This window comes from Rhinopithecus roxellana, chromosome 15 (genome assembly GCF_007565055.1).
Source record: "Rhinopithecus roxellana isolate Shanxi Qingling chromosome 15, ASM756505v1, whole genome shotgun sequence".
Lineage (NCBI taxonomy): Eukaryota > Metazoa > Chordata > Mammalia > Primates > Cercopithecidae > Rhinopithecus > Rhinopithecus roxellana.
The window spans coordinates 6,157,071-6,174,755 of record NC_044563.1 but is presented as its reverse complement, the minus strand read 5'-3'; the positions used below and the strand labels follow the sequence as shown (position 1 = coordinate 6,174,755).

Here is a 17,685-nt window from a genome sequence, read left to right as displayed (position 1 = left end):
CTTCACCTGTCTAGTGACCCACTCAGCTCATAGACTCACCTTTTCTTCCCTAACCTGCAGGCATGCAGGGCTTCTCATGCAACCCCCTCTCCTGGCAACCTGAACCCTAGGGCCCCCAGCCCTACTGTATTCTGTGGTCCCCACCTGGGTGAAAGCCCACGTGTTCCTGAGAGGCTCACACCTGTGCAGGCAAGTGCTGGCCACCAGCCTGGGCTCAGGACACTGCCTGGTACCTTGAAAGTGATGGGTAGATATTTCTTTAGTGAATGATACTATGTTTCTACAGCCAGGATGCTTTCCCACTCTCAATTTCAAACCTCCTTCCTACTCCTGAAACCTCCTGGCCCTCCTGTCTTCACTCTCAGATGCTTCCTACTTTCCAGACAAGAGAGAAAGCCTCATGCTGGACCGGCTCCCTCACCACATCCAAAATCTTCTTTTCCTCCTGCAAGGAAGACGGATCTACTCTCTGAAGACCCCCCCCCAAGGCCCCACTCCAAGTAACTCCTTCACTTGCTTTTTCAGAACACACGTACCCCTATGCAAGCTCCCTGCCTCCAAGATTAAACTTGAGTCTCCGGCGGTCATCCTCCCTCATTCCTCCTTCACGGACGAATTTTGCCTCCACCCTCTCAACCCATCTGGCTCTTCCTTGAAGCGCTGGCCTAAGCTCAGCTCTCCCAGGTCGAGGACCAATGGCGGGGGAGCAGCCTTTCCTGCCGCCCCCATGCCTTAGTGAGGGCGGGTGCAGTGGCTGCCCTTAGCCAGCTCCCTAGGCTAGTTCACTGCTGTGGTCTGAGCGTGGCCCCAAGTTCATGCTGGAAACTCAGTCCCCAATGCAACAGTGTGTTGAGAAGTGGGGTCTAAGAGGCAATTAGGTCATGAGGGCCCTGGCTCATGAATGAATGGATTAATGCCATTATCGTGGGATGGGCTCCCAATAAAATAAGTCAAACCCCTTCCCCTCTCTCTAGCACGGGGTGATGCAGCAGCAGGTCTTCCTCGCCAGAATCGGCCCCTCCATCTTTAACTTCCCAGTCTCCAGAGCCATGAACCAAATAAACCTCCATCGGTTCTAAATTGCCCAGTCTGTGATATTGTGACAGTAGCACAAAGAGACCAAAACACTCACTCCCATGGCTTTATTTTACCCCACATTGAAGACTCAAATCTTATTCCCTGGCCCAAACCCCACATACGTACTAGGTGCTCAAACAATCCTGAAGTGCACCTTCATTCCTGCTACATGGAGCCCCAGCTGCTCAGGGCCTCACACTGGTTCCAGCAGTCTGGTGTGCCCAAGCAGGCCCAGCAGCGCTCTGCTTCCCTTCAGCCAGAGCAGACTCAACAAGGTGGGTTGCCCCCAAAAGACGTAAGTCAGTTTACTGCGAGTCAGCTGAAAACCCCACAAACCTGGCAAGGAGGATACAGGATCTGGCAACAGATTTGGCTTTTTCAGAACATTACCAAAGCAATCTCTACAGCATGCGTCTGTCTTCTGTCCTCCAGGTTAGCAGCTTTACAATAGTTTCCATGAATATGTGTTAAGCTTAACGGCCTGGGAGAAAATGAGTGGCAGATGGTGGAGGCAGCGTTAGTGAGCGACCCCCTTTCCCAGTCTTGGCCATTCACACACCTTGCCCCTAGCAATCCTGGTACCCTTTCTGAAGAATCCAAATTTACTTTTCAGCCAGGTGTGGTGGCTCATGCCTATAATCCCAGCACTTTGGGAGGCTGAGATGGGCAGATCACTTGAGGTCAGGAGTTCGAGACCAGCCTGGCCAAGACGGTGAAACCCCATCTCTACCAAAAATACAAAAATTAACCCAGCGTGGTGGCAGACGCCTGTAGTCCCAGCTACTTGGGAGGCCGAGGCAGGAGAACCACTTGAACCTGGGAGGTGGAGGTTGCAGAGAGTCAAGATTGTGCCACTGCACTCCAGCCTGGGCAACAGAGTGAGACTCCATCTCTAAATCAGTAAATTCACTTTTCCCCTGGGCTCTCTCATTAGCAAACACAAGTAATGCCCATGTGCTCTAGGACATCAGGGAGGGAGTAGAAGGCTGGAGACCTCACCTGCCTTTGCAAGCGAGGGTCACACATGCCGTAGTCACAGGGATGCCCTGGAGCTGGCGACTTGCTTGAATTCTGCTCTGGGTGCGACCAGGTTCTGCAGCAGAGTACGCGATGGTGCTGCAGGTCAGTGACAGAAAGCACATTTGTGAAACGAGCCACACAAGGGTTCCAGGCAAGTTAGCTGCCACTGGCTACTGGAAGAGTAGAGAGAAAACCCGAGATGCTGAATAAGACTCCTAAGTACTTAACAGACATGCCACCCTTAGCCTTTTTCCATACTGGGAACCCAAGTTTGGGTGGATACTTCAATCAATTAGGAAAAATCAATAATCAATACTTGACTAGTCCAGTGTGTGCACCACTCACCCAGATTATCCTCAAGAGTGAATGCAGCTCAACCAGAAACTTAACTGATGACGGGACCAGGCGTCCACACTGACCTCTGACACAGAATGGTGCTAGGTGCTGGGAAAGAGACGTGGAGATTAAGCAGCTTGCTCAGGGATACTCAAGATGTTGCAGAGTTGGGCAAATTCAGGTTTCCTCCCTCTTGTACAGTCATATTTCCTTTCAATAGCAGATGGGAGAAAAAAGGACCCAGGCCAGTTCTGGGTATGCTAACTTGACCAATACGGTGAGGGCGCGCGCGGGTGGGGGGGGGGAACCTCCAAGTAATCAGCAACTATTAATGCATTTGGGATGCAAAAGCCTTCAATGTTATTTTGCTCCATATTGAGGGCAAACATTGCTTGGGTTCAAGGACTAGGAGGGTATGTAGTTTAGTGTCCCTACTAAAACAAGAATGAATGTTTACTCTCTCTTAAAAATGAGTGGCACCAGACACAAGAGGAGACCAGGGCCCAGAAAACTCAACACTCACAGGTATTGAAAAGCTTTAGAAACTGATTTTACAAGTTCTGTTTTATATGAAAATTTTGTGGAGAAAGTCACCACTTTGATTTTTTTTTCCAGATACAGTGAACACCGGCCAAATTGTTTTAATTTCCGAATTTATTAAAATGATTAACCTCAATACTGCAAGTGCATGTACAAAATATTTGTAAAAAATGTTTTTAATGAAACGTTAAAGAACTTACCTCAAATGCTGAAAAAGTCCTTTTTCATTCTTTCAGTACAAGGAATACATTGTATCTCAAAAGTATTACAACTCAGCAAAAACAATTTATAACAGTAATTTGAAAATGATTGAAAATTGAATACTTTACATATATTTCTATGATCATCTCCTAATTCTTACAATGCCAAAATCTTAACCAATCATTGCATAAGCTCAAGCTAAGAGTTTTATTGAATGCAACCTCTTCCAAACTGGTCAACGGTGTGTGGATGTCACCATTCCACATGGTGAAGTTCTACAGCAGATCCAGAACAGTTCTGAGGCCCCTACCTTTACCAACGGAAATTCGGTTTCCCTAGAAGGCATCAACAGTGGCTGCTGAGTGCTTGTGCATACCGACTCCTGAGAGGCAGTGATTCACTACCAAATGTCACTGCTTTGAGACCCATGGGAAGGTCAGCCTCCAAAGAGGAGGCCATGATAAAATTAAAACATCATAAATAAGTTACTAAAATTAAGCTTAAAAATGAAGAAAAATGGGAAATGCGTTTTGTCACTTTTTAAGATTGAAATTCCCCAAATAGCTATTGTTGGTATTCAAATAAGGTTTAAGGTTTAGTCTCTGAAACTCTTTTCAAAACAACCCAAACTAAGATGGGAATAGAAGAGGCGACCCTCTGCCCTCCAGCACCTCCAGACACAGCGTCTACCTTCATCGTCCTCAGTGGCAGGGGTTCACATTGCTATGCAGGGACCCCATGAGGGCTAGATGTGCTCTGAAAAGTGCTCCAGGTGCCTCGGACAGGTGCTCCCGAGAGGCTGTGTGGTCTGCCCTACTTCATTGGTGAAGACCTCCAGACGCAGCGAAGGGGGGTGTGGGGGAGTGTGGAAGGAGGTCTACCACATGCTTTCCAAATGCCTGAGGAGTTTGACTGCACCACAACAAACAAGGATGAGACTATGTAAGACTACAGAAGTAGTTCCTTAGAGAACCAGGAGAAAACAATCTACTTTCTAAAAATGTTCATAAGTCTTATTAATTTCTATTTGGAACCTATGGGCAATCAATAGTCTTAAGGAGCTTCATTTAAATAATATCCCCCCAAACCTGGAAACTAGTAGGAATCAATTAGTAGCAACAGTAAGCATTGAGATTTTCTCCACTGGACTTTTCATTACTTTCAGATTCCTTTTAATATTTTAAGACATGGGCTACTTTCCTATAGGCACTACACAAATCCCCTAAATTGGTTTTTACTTAGGAACACTGTGTATCAGAAAGTACATGTACACATTTCCCAGAAATAAGAGAGACCTACTGGTGTCAAACACCTGTTACAGATTTATATTCCCAAATTCTCTGTCCAGTGATTTGCAAAATAATCCAGAGAAATGAAAAGAACCTGGTATGGAACATAAAGTAGTAATAAAAATTTGCTCATTAAGTTAATTAAAATTAATTTCTCAAAGTGCTTCAAAAAAACAAATTAAATCTGACTCCTTTTTGTTTAACTGATAATATAGTCAAAAAAACTCTGATATTTTCTTAATAAACTAACATAAGCCAAGAACTCCCACTGATGCAGTGCTTAAAACTATATATTTATAATTTCCTATTTTATTGGCATGAATATTTCTAAACTTAAAAACCTTCCTGGTAAGTTCTTTTAATTTCTTATGACAAAAATTTCTCACAACACACAAATATTTACAACATATACATTGTTTTCAGTTCTTTACATTGAATCTCAAAGACAAACTTTTTTTATAGGTTACCACAGAACAAAAGCTGTGACTCATGTTTTTATTTCATAAACTATTATAAGTTAAAGTGAATAGATTTTTTTTTAATATTCCTTGTAGCATTTTACAAGTGCAACAGAAAACTTGAAGAACCAAATTAAGATAGCTGTAGTTCATTAGATAAATGTTGCTTGTTGTCATCACGTTGTTCACAGCAAATTTTTGAAAAAATAAGCACCAATCATTCTTGCAAAGAACAATTTTATCTAAAAGGATTGAAAAGAGTTAAATACAAGGTTTTTAATTTACATGACAAGCAATAAATACGCCGTATCGAAACTCATCCCACACACTGCTACCCTCGTACGTATAATGTACTGAAAAGTGAGCTGTCACGTAGGTCATTGTATTTTTTTTTTTTTTTTTTTAAGAAACCAATCTGACTCCCAACCAATGGTTTGTGATATTAACAAAGGCCACAAACAGTACACCTGGGCCAGCAAACAGTGTGAAACTGACAAAACTCCAAGGGGGAAACATCTAGCAAATAAATCAAAAAGCCAAAGATCATTGCTGGTGATATTAGCATACTAGAAACCCTTAATATGCTGCTACTATGATTTGTTTTAAATTATTGTTTAGTCATATATTAAAGAGCCAGCTGATGCTCTTACAGTTAAAAAAAACTGTGTAGCCACATTACTGTTTTCAACGTCCTGTGTGGAAAGTTGCTATCACTGTACAATTTTGCTTGAGCCTTTATTTTACAACGGGGCTTTACCTCTAACTCAGAATTGCACGTAAGAAGGCTATTTAAAAAGTACGATAAAAATTTGCACAAATCAGACTTAAGAATGGAGTCCGTACGCTGTACACTTTCTACAATAGTATGCTGAGAAGTGAGGGACAATAGAAGTGCTGCCACTAAACTTTCAGTTGAGGAATAATTGACTGGAATTTTTTTATTTCTTTAAAGTAGTTATCCCAGGTCAAATGAAGACCAACAGCTTAGGCATTAAGCCTTAAAGACTGATCTTCTCTTCTCCTTGAAGAAATGTCAATATCTATAGAGTCTTTTCCAACTATTAACCTCAATCGCTTAGCTGGAGGAAGAGGAATAAAATCGTCTTCAAAGTCATCATCATAGTCATCCTCCTCTTCATCGCCCTCAGAAGAGGAGGAATCATCTGTACTTTCTTCCTCATATTGACTATAGTCATCCACCTCCATTCGAGACTCCAAGAGAGAAAGAGGATCACTGCAGCACACCCCATTTTCATGAAGCCCTTCTGTATAAGACCCCCTATTTTCCTCATCTCGTTTTAGCTGGATTTTTAATTTTGTAGAACTACTGCCTGATCCTGAGTTAAATCCATTATTAAGCTTTGCTACATAGAGATTGTTATCGTTGTCATGGTCTTTGCTTAACTTGATGCTTATTTTTGAAGAATTCATTCCATCATTCTCTTGGTCATTTGTCTTGCTGCTGCTATCATGACGCCTACGAAGAGTCAATTTGGGAATCCCAGAGTTATTTTCTAGGATTAACTGTGCGTCATACCTTGTGATTCGCCTCTTCTTTTTACTTTTTGCAGTTCTAAAGCTGTCTTTTGTTTTGAAGCTATCTGATGTCACAACTGAACAACCGACGGGTGAAGGAACACAGTCTGTGTAGTTCACAGGCATGCCCACAGTGCCACTGTGCTCGCCCTGGTCAGAATGGGGCCCCATCAAATCTGGTACCGCATCGTCTTTTCCAGGAGAATCACGCACTGGAGTAGATTCCTCTATTTTCGCAAACTGTTTCACAAGTTTTCCTTGTCGTGACTTCTTTTTGGACATGCCTGTGTCACTCTTATGACACTTAGCCTCCCCTTTTTGCGCAGTCTCATGAGCCAGTTCTTCCTCCTGCACCATGGGAGCTGGCTGTGGCTGTTCCCCACTGTCGGGGCAAGGTTCCGTCACACTGCTTTTATAACCATCCAATGTATTTGGTTCAAGCTTGATGTCAGAGGCCTCCTTCAGATTTGTTCTTGTCCTCACTGACCGCCGGGTTATGTAGGTGCAGGGCGAGCTCTCCCCCTGCGAATGAGCACCTCTCACAGGATTCTGTCTGTGTTCTCTCGCCGCATGTCTAGTCAAGCACCCGCTGGCAACTGCGGCTTGGGCTGGTCCCTCTGGCTCCTTATCTTTTTTAATGGGCAAATTTTTATACAGAACTACTTTAGGCTCTTTCAGTACTAAGTTTCCCATTTCGAGTTTTCTTGAAGCATTCTTTTGCTCCAGCCGCTTGCAATGATTTCTCAATTTTATCTTTGAAAGTAAAGGCTTTGCAGGCTTCTTCAGTTTCTTTGGTACCCTGGAATTATTTATATGAGTTAGCTTAGATGAGGTAGAGTTGGAAGAAGCTGGAATTCTTGACATAGATTGCCTCGTTAACGTTCTGCTCTTGCTATTCTTTTTTACACCAACTGAAGATTTTCGGTTAGAAGCTGTAAGGTTAAAGAGAAAAAGGTGAAAAACAGCCTTGGTAACACCAGAGTTCAAGAAAAGAATGCCCAAACACAGGCTATTAGCTACAGCACGTTTAGATTACACAAACGCCAACAACACGGCTCCTGCTGCAGATTCTGCCGGCGCACCTGCATTCCCTGCACTGCTTCTCTTTGAAGTTCTTTTCTAATTTATGGGGCGTTTATTCATTTTCGAGGTAAGCAGTTGTATGGTAAAGGAGCTTTTAGCACCGCAGGGACCTAGATTCCACTCTAAGCTTCTTAATCTGTCATGACACTGGCCCAAACGGAGGCTTTCTTCTCCTGATTTAGGAGTTTCCCACATAAAAGATTTGAAAAAAAGTTAACATGGTTTTTTCCTTTCACAGATTCTCCTTAGTCATTTAAAATGTTTCTAAAATCCATTACTCATTAACCCAAAGGAAGTACAGCACTTGGCCATTAACATAGAACAGAAATATAATACTCATGGGCTCTAAGGAACAAATTCTATTGTAATGGTTTCAAATAAGAAAAACAGATCTTAGATCTTAAGAACCACATATTATCACTCTGAAAAGTCCAGTCACTACCAAAAAAGAAATGCACTATTCTAAATTGTCCCCTTCAACTCCATGAAGACCAGAAGAGGCAACCAGTGGGCTGTCAACTTATAAGTGCTGCAAAGCTTACTTGCCCCCGTCCCTTCAGTGACTGCCTAGTGCCAACAATCACAGTGAAGGAAGATGCACGCTGCCAGAATTGTATACTCTCAGGACAAAGGGAGATCCAACTTCTTTCCTCCATGGCCAGGACAGAAAAGGGTTACAACTGACTCTAATGGTAATCACAACCTGAGTAGTGATGAACATGTTTCAATTTGAGAATGAGTGTATTCTTATCCACTGGAATTATACAGAACTACTAGGTAGAAAATATTTTTTAAAACATAAGGATATTTAGATAATTCTTTTGCTACAGAATTTCTTTATGCTTACAAGTCTTGCCTACAAGGTGGATTGAGTAGATGTGCTGTCAATATAAGGAATAAAGTTGAATGGCTTCTCAAAAGGCTTCATATGTGACTCAAGCTTAAGCTGCTCCTGTAGTGTCTCTGACCTTGCCACTGACTTTCTGCTATGTTAATTTTTCCTCTGTATTGACATTCTGGACTATTATTTATAGAAGTTTATACAAGTCAGTTTCTCAATTACCTAGTTCCTGCATGTCCAGTTAAAAAACTTCTTCCTAACCAAAACACTCCATTTACAGATTTGCTAGAGAAGCCAAGATAACAAAACGAATCATCACCACCTCTCACCAGAACAGGGAGAATAAAAACAATAAAATATGGGTAAGCTCAGCACGCTGCCCACCCAAGTGAGGACCAGGATCCTGCAGAGAAAGTCTCTGTCGCTTTCTACATGCCTCAGTTTGCCAGGGAAACTGCCATTCTGCCCAGCTAAGCAAGTTAAGTTACCCTAAGTTCAGTTTTTATTGAGAGGAGCAAGAATGCATCACAAGCATTCCAAAAATTATCAAACCACCAAGAATGGAAGGCTCTGTACCTGAGGTCAGAGACCAACCTGGCCAATATGGTGAAACCCTGTCTCTACTAAAAATACAAAAATAAGTCAGGCATGGTGGCATGTGCCTGTAATCCCAGCTACTGGGGAGGCTGAGGCAGGAGAACCACTTGAACCTGGGAGGTGGAGGTTGCAGTCAGCCAAAATCTAGCCATTGTACTCCAGCCTGGGAGATAAGAGTGAAACTTCATCTCAGAAAAACAAAAACAAAAACAAAGAAGGTCCTGCACATACAGACTGACTCGTAAGTGGCTTCGGGGTACATAAACCAGAACTCATAGCAAGGAGATTCACGGTTTGAACCAAGAACATATTTACACATGTGGGCTGCTACCAAGGTGGTGCCCTACTTTTAGAACAGTAGGAGTGAAGTTTGAATATGATTCAATTTGAGAACAAGTGATTTATTATCCACTGGAACTACACAGAACTACGTGGTAGCAAATACTTTTTTTTTTAAGTAAGAAATTTAGAAAATAAGAAAAAATAGGGAACTCTTTGGCTAAAGGGTTTCTTTATGCTTACGAGGCTTGCCTACAAGGTGGACTGAGTGGACGTGCTGCCAACATAAAGACACACTAGTGAAGAAAGGACTGCACTGCTTGCTTCCCTTCACTTGGCTTTCTCAGATGTGGCTACGATGATCCTTTGCTCATTCTATGCCTCTGCAAGGACCAATTTATGATCAGTCTTAGTGGTTTCCAACCTTTTATTTCTCCTCTTTGCATTCCACTCTCATGATGCACCTGCAAGCACCCTTACACAACAATCACATCCATGTCCCATTCTCCACAGCAATCCCTGCCATCTGGGTCCAGCCTGCTCCTCCAATGAGACAGCCTTTGGTGATCCGACCACTCGTCGTCAAATGCAGCACACACTCTTCAGCCCTCCCCTTTCATTTCTCTGAATGTGACACTGATAACCACTTTTTCTTGAGAAAACCTTTCTTCTCTTGGCTGTCAAAGAGAGCGCATTCTCCTGGTTTTCCTTCTCCATCCCTGGCATCCCTCCTTCATCGGTCCCCTAGACTGTTATTCTTCAGGTATGTGCAGTCCTAGACCCCAGGTGATAGGCACCCATTCTCCCATGGCTACTACCACTTACAGGCTGACAGTTCCCAAACTCTGGCCAGACTGTCTCCTAAACTACAGACCCATGTCACCAAATACCGACTGTCTCTAAGCCCCTAAATGGAACTCACCATCAAGTCTCCTGACGATGTCCCCTTTTGAGGTCTCCATCTTGGCCAATACCACCACGACATGCCCAGCTGCCGAAGCAGAAAGCTGGAGGTCCTCCTTGACTCCTGCTCTCCTTAACTGCCTCACCAAGCCGATCACCATGTGCCGCGGAGTCCACCCCTGCAATATCACTGCAACCTGTCTACTCTTCCCTGTCTGGAACACCACAGCCTCCTGCATGAACTATGGCAGTTTTGTTTTTCCTACTGTTTTCCCAACAATCCGTGTACCACCACATAGCCAGGATGACTTTCCTAGTGTATCATGCAGCTTCTGGGTTTTAAACCTTTCAGCAACCTAATGCCCTAAGAATGAAGTCTAAAATTTTAACCTGTGCTCACATCTTTCTTTGCCTGTACTCGTCATGAAGAAAAGCCTTGACTCAAACTCCCCCGTCTATAGAGCTGTCTGAAAGGCCCTCTGCTTTGAATATGTTTCACTTGGCCAACTTCTCATCCCCCTGTAAGACTCAGCTTAGGCAACAACTCTCTCAGGGAGCCTCTCGGGACTTTCTCTGCAATGCCTTTCCTATGTCTTCTTGCAGCACCCAAGAAGCTGCTTCCTTGGTACTTATTTTTACACGTTGGATGACTCCCATTTTATGGTGATTCTGAAGTCAGCTCTCCCCATCCCATCCCTCCTTCCAAGACATTCATTGTTGACAACAGAAAACCAAAGCACTTTTATGGGTTGGTGTCTAAACTAATATAAACGCTCCATTTTTGAGCACAAAATGGATATGTATTTGATGCTATGTATTGTATCAACACAGAGATTTCACTTACATGTCACCAATGTATTCCACATTTTTTGAAAAGCATTTTCTCATCAAAAGCCCTGTCAAAAGGTATGCTCATCAAATCAAAGGGAAAAAAAAAGACAGGCAAAGAATATGAGAAATGTGACAAAGATGAGGCTCCAGTAGAGTGAGAAGTCCTTCAATGTCCAAAGAAGCTGCACTGTCCTGGCAGGGGTTGAGAATTTCAGACAGTGAAGGCTAAAGGAGGAAGACAGTGGCCACAATGACAAATTAAAAGTCAGTGATTTTTAAAAGTCCATCAAGAAACCAAGGACTAGGACCTAAGTGGGGTAAGTGCCTGTGTTTCAGCTTGCTCTGGCACTTATATGCCTCGTATGACTCTTCCCCTAGTGGCTGGGACAAATCTCAAATGCATGGACCTGGACAGTAATTTTAGGTAGGGGTACACATTCTTTTCAGCAATTACTACATGCTAGGTACTGTGCAAAATGGCCACACTCATCCTAATAAACGCCTGTGGAAGGAAATGCAATTAAAGCTACGTGAAAACCAAGCTCGTGTGGACTACTGTGCCTAAGGTCATCCATCTGGTGAATAGAAGAGATGGGACTTGTTAGGCTTCCTGAGCATTAAAATGACTCTTATGCTGCCTGTAAGGCATACTACAGAAGAATTATGGTGTTGGCCTCAACTCATGGGTAAAGGCCCAATTGCATGGCTGTTATGGTCACTTCAGGGTATCCTCAAAATCATAAGGCAGGGTGGCACAAGACGTCCAGCCAGACAAGAGAGTTGTGAACGACACCAAAGCCTTCCTGAGTACTCAGGCTGCACTAGAAATGCGCACCATCAGCGTGAACTAAGATAATACAAGGGCCACAGTCAAGCATCTCCAGAACGTGAGGATCCAGAAACCCTCTGACAGGACTTTAAAGACCTCGGTCTCAAGGGGTTTACTCGGCACAAGCAGCTTTCATCTGACGTGACCAGCACAGGACTGCCAATGGCTACCTGGAACAGGGTGTTAGAACTTGGAAGCAGCCCGAAGGCTCAGCAGAAAAGTGTTCAGATCAACTGATGACATCAGTGACAGCGCGAAAGTGAGAAGCAGCACCCCAGCCTCTGCATCTAGGATAGGTGCTCCATAGTTAAGATCAACTTCTCCCTCTGGCCGATTCTTCCGGGGCTTGTCCTGACTTGTGGCACATGCAGAGATCCGTGTCTGCATCTCCACAGACTGCTTGCGAGTTTCTCTCTCGTCTCACATTCCCTATCACAGCACTAACTTCAGAGGGGGCACACCAGTCAGCGAGGCATGAGGCCTGAAAAACCAGACTCCTCCAGTCCTGGCATTATAATTCAGACCTGTGGACTGGATTTGTGAAAACGGATTCCTTGTTGTCTCTACTTCCGGATGCTAAACCAGAGTCGCACTGTAGCTCTCAAGGTACTTTCCAAAAAAGCACCTGTATGGAGGAAAATGTTCTTCCAACTACTCAGAACATTTCTTTATACATGTGTTCAAAGAAAGCAGTTCCTCTATCAGCTGCTAAATTCTAAACGAACCACAGGATAAAGACCAGCAGCCACACAGAAAAAGCATTCCACAAACACGCACAGCATGTGCATCCACCACCCTGGGAGGAGGGCCTGGCAGTGCTGGCTTTCCTGCAGGCTGTGGCTTCCAGAGCTTTTCTTTCCGACAGGTGGAGTGGATGGCTGAGACAAAGACCAAAATAAATACAGCCTAAGAGAACACATGTAAGAACTCAAGAAACCCTTATATGAACATAACTTAACATACAATGGTCTCAGAGACAACAAAAGCCTCGAGCTCCTTCAAAGAGAGCACTGAGCCATGCCTCTCCACTCTGCCCATGACCTCAGAGTTAGTCACATGGACCCCTGGATTGCTCCAATCATGCTGTGGAAAGGGAATTGGAATAAGGCAAGCACCCCAATACCAGCAGTCACTGCAAAATGTGCAGCTTTCTTCTGTAAGGCTGAGATTCCAGCTTAAAGCAATTATTCCGTCCCTCCAAACTTGAAAGCCTGTGCCTCCAGTTTGTTCTGCTAACTTGTGCACCTTTCTTACCCTGGAGCTAAGGCATAAGCTCCCTGAGGAAAGGGCCCGTCTCAAACATCTTTGTATGTCTTCAAGAACTAGCAGGATTTCAATAAGTATTTAGTTTATTAATATATATTCCCAAATATTAATTGGTTTAATATTAATAGTTAAATATTAGTACACCCAACGTCTTCCTAAAATTATCTGTATTCTTATCTTTTAAACTAAGTAGTATATTGAGTTCAGTAGCTTATACACTAGTAATAAAGTTACTACTTAAGCATAAAACACCTACATCACACAGCCATTCAACATGGGCAACTTTGTGGCTGTCTCCACATACAGATGGCAGCACGAACCTAAGTGTTTTTGTTTAAAAATCACAGGTCTCTGGCCAGGTGCAGTGGCTCACACCTGTAATCCCAGCACTTTGGGAGGCCGAGGCAAGGCGGATCATCTAAGGTCAGGAGATCGAGACCATCCTGGACAACATGGTGAAACCCTGTCTCTACTAAAAATACAAAAATTAGCTGGATGCGGTGGCACATGCCTGTAATCCCAGCTGCTCGGGAGGCTGAGGCAGGAGAATCGTTTGAACCTGGGAGGTGGGAGCTGAGGCTGCAGTGGGCCTAGAGTATGCCACTGCACTCCAGCCTGGGGACAGAGACTCCATCTCAAAAAAAAAAAAAAAGACACAGGTCTCACTATGTTGCCCAGTCTAGTCTCAAACTCCTGGGCTCAAGTGATCCTCCCACCTCAGCCTCCCATGTAGCTGGGACTACAGGTGTGCCACCATGCCTGGCTTTTAAGTGTTTTTATGTCTGCATTGATAAAATGGGCTTCACAAGTCTCCAGTTTCACCAAGGAACCAGACTCAGAAAACAAATGTTCGTTATGCTGCATTTATTATGAGAATCAACAGTCAACAGTTAATGATTGACTAACTCTTGTTCACTTTGGACATTAACGAAAAAGACTGGAATAGGGCTACAGCACTGCTTTTACGCTACACGGGTTATGCTTGGACTCTGACTCCCAGCAGCAGGTAGATTCAGGAATTCATGGTAGTGACATTCACCATCATGGGAAACACCTTCCCTTTTCTTCAGGATTCTCTGTAGTGGAAGAGAGCACCCAGTGTTGGGCTGAGAACATCTGAAAGTAGGGAGAAGAACCTAAAATAATCAGTATCTCAGAGGGCTCTAAGGTGCCAAGAAGTCTCACTGGACATTTAAGTGCCAACAAAGGCATACTTTCGGAATCACCAAGTCAAAACTTTCTAACTTCCGTCTCTCTCAGAGACAAGTCAGACTCAAGAGTCTACTGCTTTAGTGGCAACTACAGAAAACTGATGGTACCCAGAAAAACAGGAGCAATTAGAACGGTTCCAATATCTCAAAGCTCCACAAACAGGATGTGCTTTCCTTTGCCCATTTAGGGTTTCTTCTCTTTCCTTTCTTTGTTTAGTCTTCGTTCTCTTTTTCAGTTTCCATCAGATCTTGCCCCCACACACCACTGGAATCTCAGAGGTTGCTTCTTTCTCCTTTCCATCTTTACTCCTACTTTCTGGAGTAGCCAATACAGCATGTCACAATACGGCACTGTTCAAAATCCTCCTCTATCACAATTCTGAGTCTGGTACTGGTGGTCTGTTGAACTGAGTCAGTTCGTTTTGAAAAAGGTCAGCAAGCAATGAAAAGGTGGAAGCCTTGAGGCCAGAAGCTATGAATTCCCCCAAGTCCATCATCTTTTCTAACAAACTGGCTAGGTACTGGAATGTACAGAGCCTAGTAATTCTACTCAGTCCTTTTGTCTTCTTGTAGGACCTAGCGACATCATCAGTCTCTAACACCTTGAAAATGTTTAAAACATATGATGACCTTGGAACATATGACGAAGAACTCATATCCAGTTACCAAGGTATTCAAGAAAAATAGTCTAGAGGACGGTACTGAAGTTGGAGGTGGGATACAGACTGTGCCTCTGTACTCAAATCATGTCTAGAGCCTTGAAGTGCTGCCAAAGCTCACAAGTCCCAGTCTCTCTCAGTATTTAAAAGTTTAAAACTACTGAAGCACACTTTATAAAGCAAATTGTGTGAAAATACTTTTAAAAGATATGCTTATCAAATCTCCCTTACTTACTTGCATTGTTTTTTTCCTGAGTGGTATCTGCATCAGTGTTAGAGCTGACAGATTGACTGTCTGAATTTTTGCTGCTGTCACCTAACTTTTTAAGCCTATTTAAACGTTTATCTGTTTCTCTGAGTCCATATTTGCTATTGATAACAGGAGCAGGCGCAGGCAGTCCCACTCTGGATTTAAAAGCACCAGTTCCCCGTCTGAAAGAGAAAATAGCACAGGTTAAACGAAGAGAACACACTTTCTTATAATAAGCTTAAATGCTGAGGGTACTTGGCTACAGGTTAACAGATGTGATGAGCTGCTGAAGCCTTCATCACCACTGGAAACCCAAGACTTGAACTCACAAAGGAAATTAAGCATCTATATTATAAAATTAACTTTAAATCTATACTTAAAATAATAAAACAACTTGTTATGAGTATTATCAATTGTTAATAGCCTATGAGAAACTACTGGACCTTGTAAAATTAGTTTTCCTTTTTTTTTTTTTTTCGAGACAGGGTCTCACTCTCCCATGCAGGCTGGAATGCAGTGGCATGATCATGGCTCACTGAAGCCTCAACCTCCCAGGCTCCAGCAGTCCTCCCACCTCAGCATCCCGAGTATCTGGGACCATAAGAGTGTACCACCACCACCAGCTAATTTTTAAATTTTTTTGTAGAGATGGGGCCTCACTATGTTGCTCAAGCTGGTCTCCAACTGCTGGGCTCAAGGGATCTTCCCAGCTGGATCTCCCAAAGTGTTAGATTTACAGGCGTGAGCCACCACACCCAGCCTTTTAATAAACATTGCCAGATTACTTTGCCAAAGGAATAGAGTAAATCATGGTCCTACTAGCATGGTATAAGTTCTTGTTTCTCCACATCCTCACCAATGGTACATTGTACTCCTTAAATTTTGCCAAAGTGGGCCGGGCACAGTGGCTCACACCTGTAATCCCACCACTTTGGGAGGCTGAGGTGGGTGGATCACGAGGTCAAGAGATAAAGAGACCATCCTGGAAAACATGGTGAAACCCTATCTCTACACAAAAAAAATTAGCCGGGCGTGATGGCGGGCGCCTGTAGTCCCAGCTACTCGGGAGGCTGAGGCAGAAGAATCGCTTGAACCCGGAAGGTGGAGGTTGCATTGAGCCAAGATTGCACCACTATACTCCAGCCTGGCAACAGAGCGAGACTCGGTTTAAAAAAAAAAAAAAATTTTTTTTTTTTTTTTTCCAAAGTGATGAGTGAAAATGAGTACCTAATCTTGTTTTAATCTCCTTGTTTATGGCCATTTTTTTTCCTGTGAAGCATCTCTGCATCTCTTTCTCCTTTACCTTTTTTCCTATTTGACTGTCTTTTCCTTATAAGCTTATAGGAGCTTTTCGTTATTAGAATTTTTTTTTTTTCTGCGACACAGTCTTGCTGTGTCGCCCAGGCTGAGAGTGCAGTGGTGTGATCTTGGCTCACTGCAACCCCTGCCTCCAGGGTTCAAGCGATTCTCCTGCCTCAGCCTCCTGAGTAGCTGGAATTACAGGTGTGCACCACCATGCCTGGCTAGTTTTTGTATTTTTAGTACAGATGGGGTTTTGCCATGTTGGCCAGGCTGGTCTCAAACTCCTGACCTCAGGTAATCCACCTGCCTTGGTCTCCCAAAGTGCTGGGATTATAGGCGTGAACCACATGTGCATGGCCTTTGCTTTAAATTTTCTAGAGTACAATGTGCAGTAGTTGTGAACATACTACAACTACTATTGTCAGTACAGCGTAGCACAGAAACATGCTTCAAATGTATCCTGCAGAGTCTAGCGCAACTCAGTGTCTGCACACGACTCCATCCATTCTTGCTTCTTCAAAGAGCCTCTTCCTTTTACCCTCTGGCTCTCAGCACAGTGTGTGTCCCCTTCACTGAACTGCCCTGACAGCTGGCACTGTGCTGGTCTTGTTTATCCTGCACATACCTGGCCTAACATTAAGTAACTGCTCCGTTAATATGTAATGAATAACGGAATGAGCTCCTAGATGCATCTTCCCAGCTCATTTCTGTAAAGGCAGAAACAATTCGGTGTTTCTGAGAATTTTAAGAATATATGCAGCCAATCTTGAAATCAAATTGCTCAAACAGTCTGACAATAGCCATGGTCACTATTCTGTTCCATTTAAAAAGGACTTCCACATGTTTCTATTTCTCACACTAACCCTGTGGAGTAGGTGGGATTATCCTCATTTTCACCAGTGAAAAAACAAAGGCTCATGAAAGAGAACTAAACCGCTCAATGAAAATGGCTATACCTGCAGTTCTAAACCAGGGAAAGAGCTGTTTCAGTGTTGGTTTGGAATCCTGAGTATGTGGTTAGGTGTTTTCAGGACCGCCTCCAAACACTTAATCATATTTATTTACTCTATTCATTTGTTTACCAAATATTTATCAAGGACTTACTATGTGCCAGGGTACTGTTCTGTATTCTGGGGATATAGCAGAAAATAAAACAGATACAAGCCCCTGCCTTCAT

At 43.5% G+C, this 17,685-nt stretch overlaps 1 protein-coding gene across 10 annotated transcripts in view; it reads right to left on the bottom strand.

Annotated features, from left to right (window-relative positions):
* Positions 1-3,069: 3,069 nt before the first annotated feature.
* KMT5B (lysine methyltransferase 5B) overlaps positions 3,070-17,685 on the bottom strand; it is a 57,451-nt gene continuing 42,835 nt past the window's right edge. For 8 of the 10 annotated variants that reach the window (XM_010366309.2, XM_010366310.2, XM_030917630.1 and 5 more), the window contains 2 exons: positions 15,192-15,388; positions 3,070-7,389 (listed from right to left, as the gene is read on the bottom strand). In XM_010366309.2, coding sequence (XP_010364611.2) covers positions 5,906-7,389; positions 15,192-15,388 — 1,681 coding nt within the window. In that variant the 3' untranslated portion in view covers positions 3,070-5,905. Of the gene's footprint in view, positions 7,390-13,933; positions 15,389-17,685 lie in introns of those variants that run through there. The other 2 variants (XM_030917635.1, XM_030917636.1) reach the window with 2 other exon arrangements.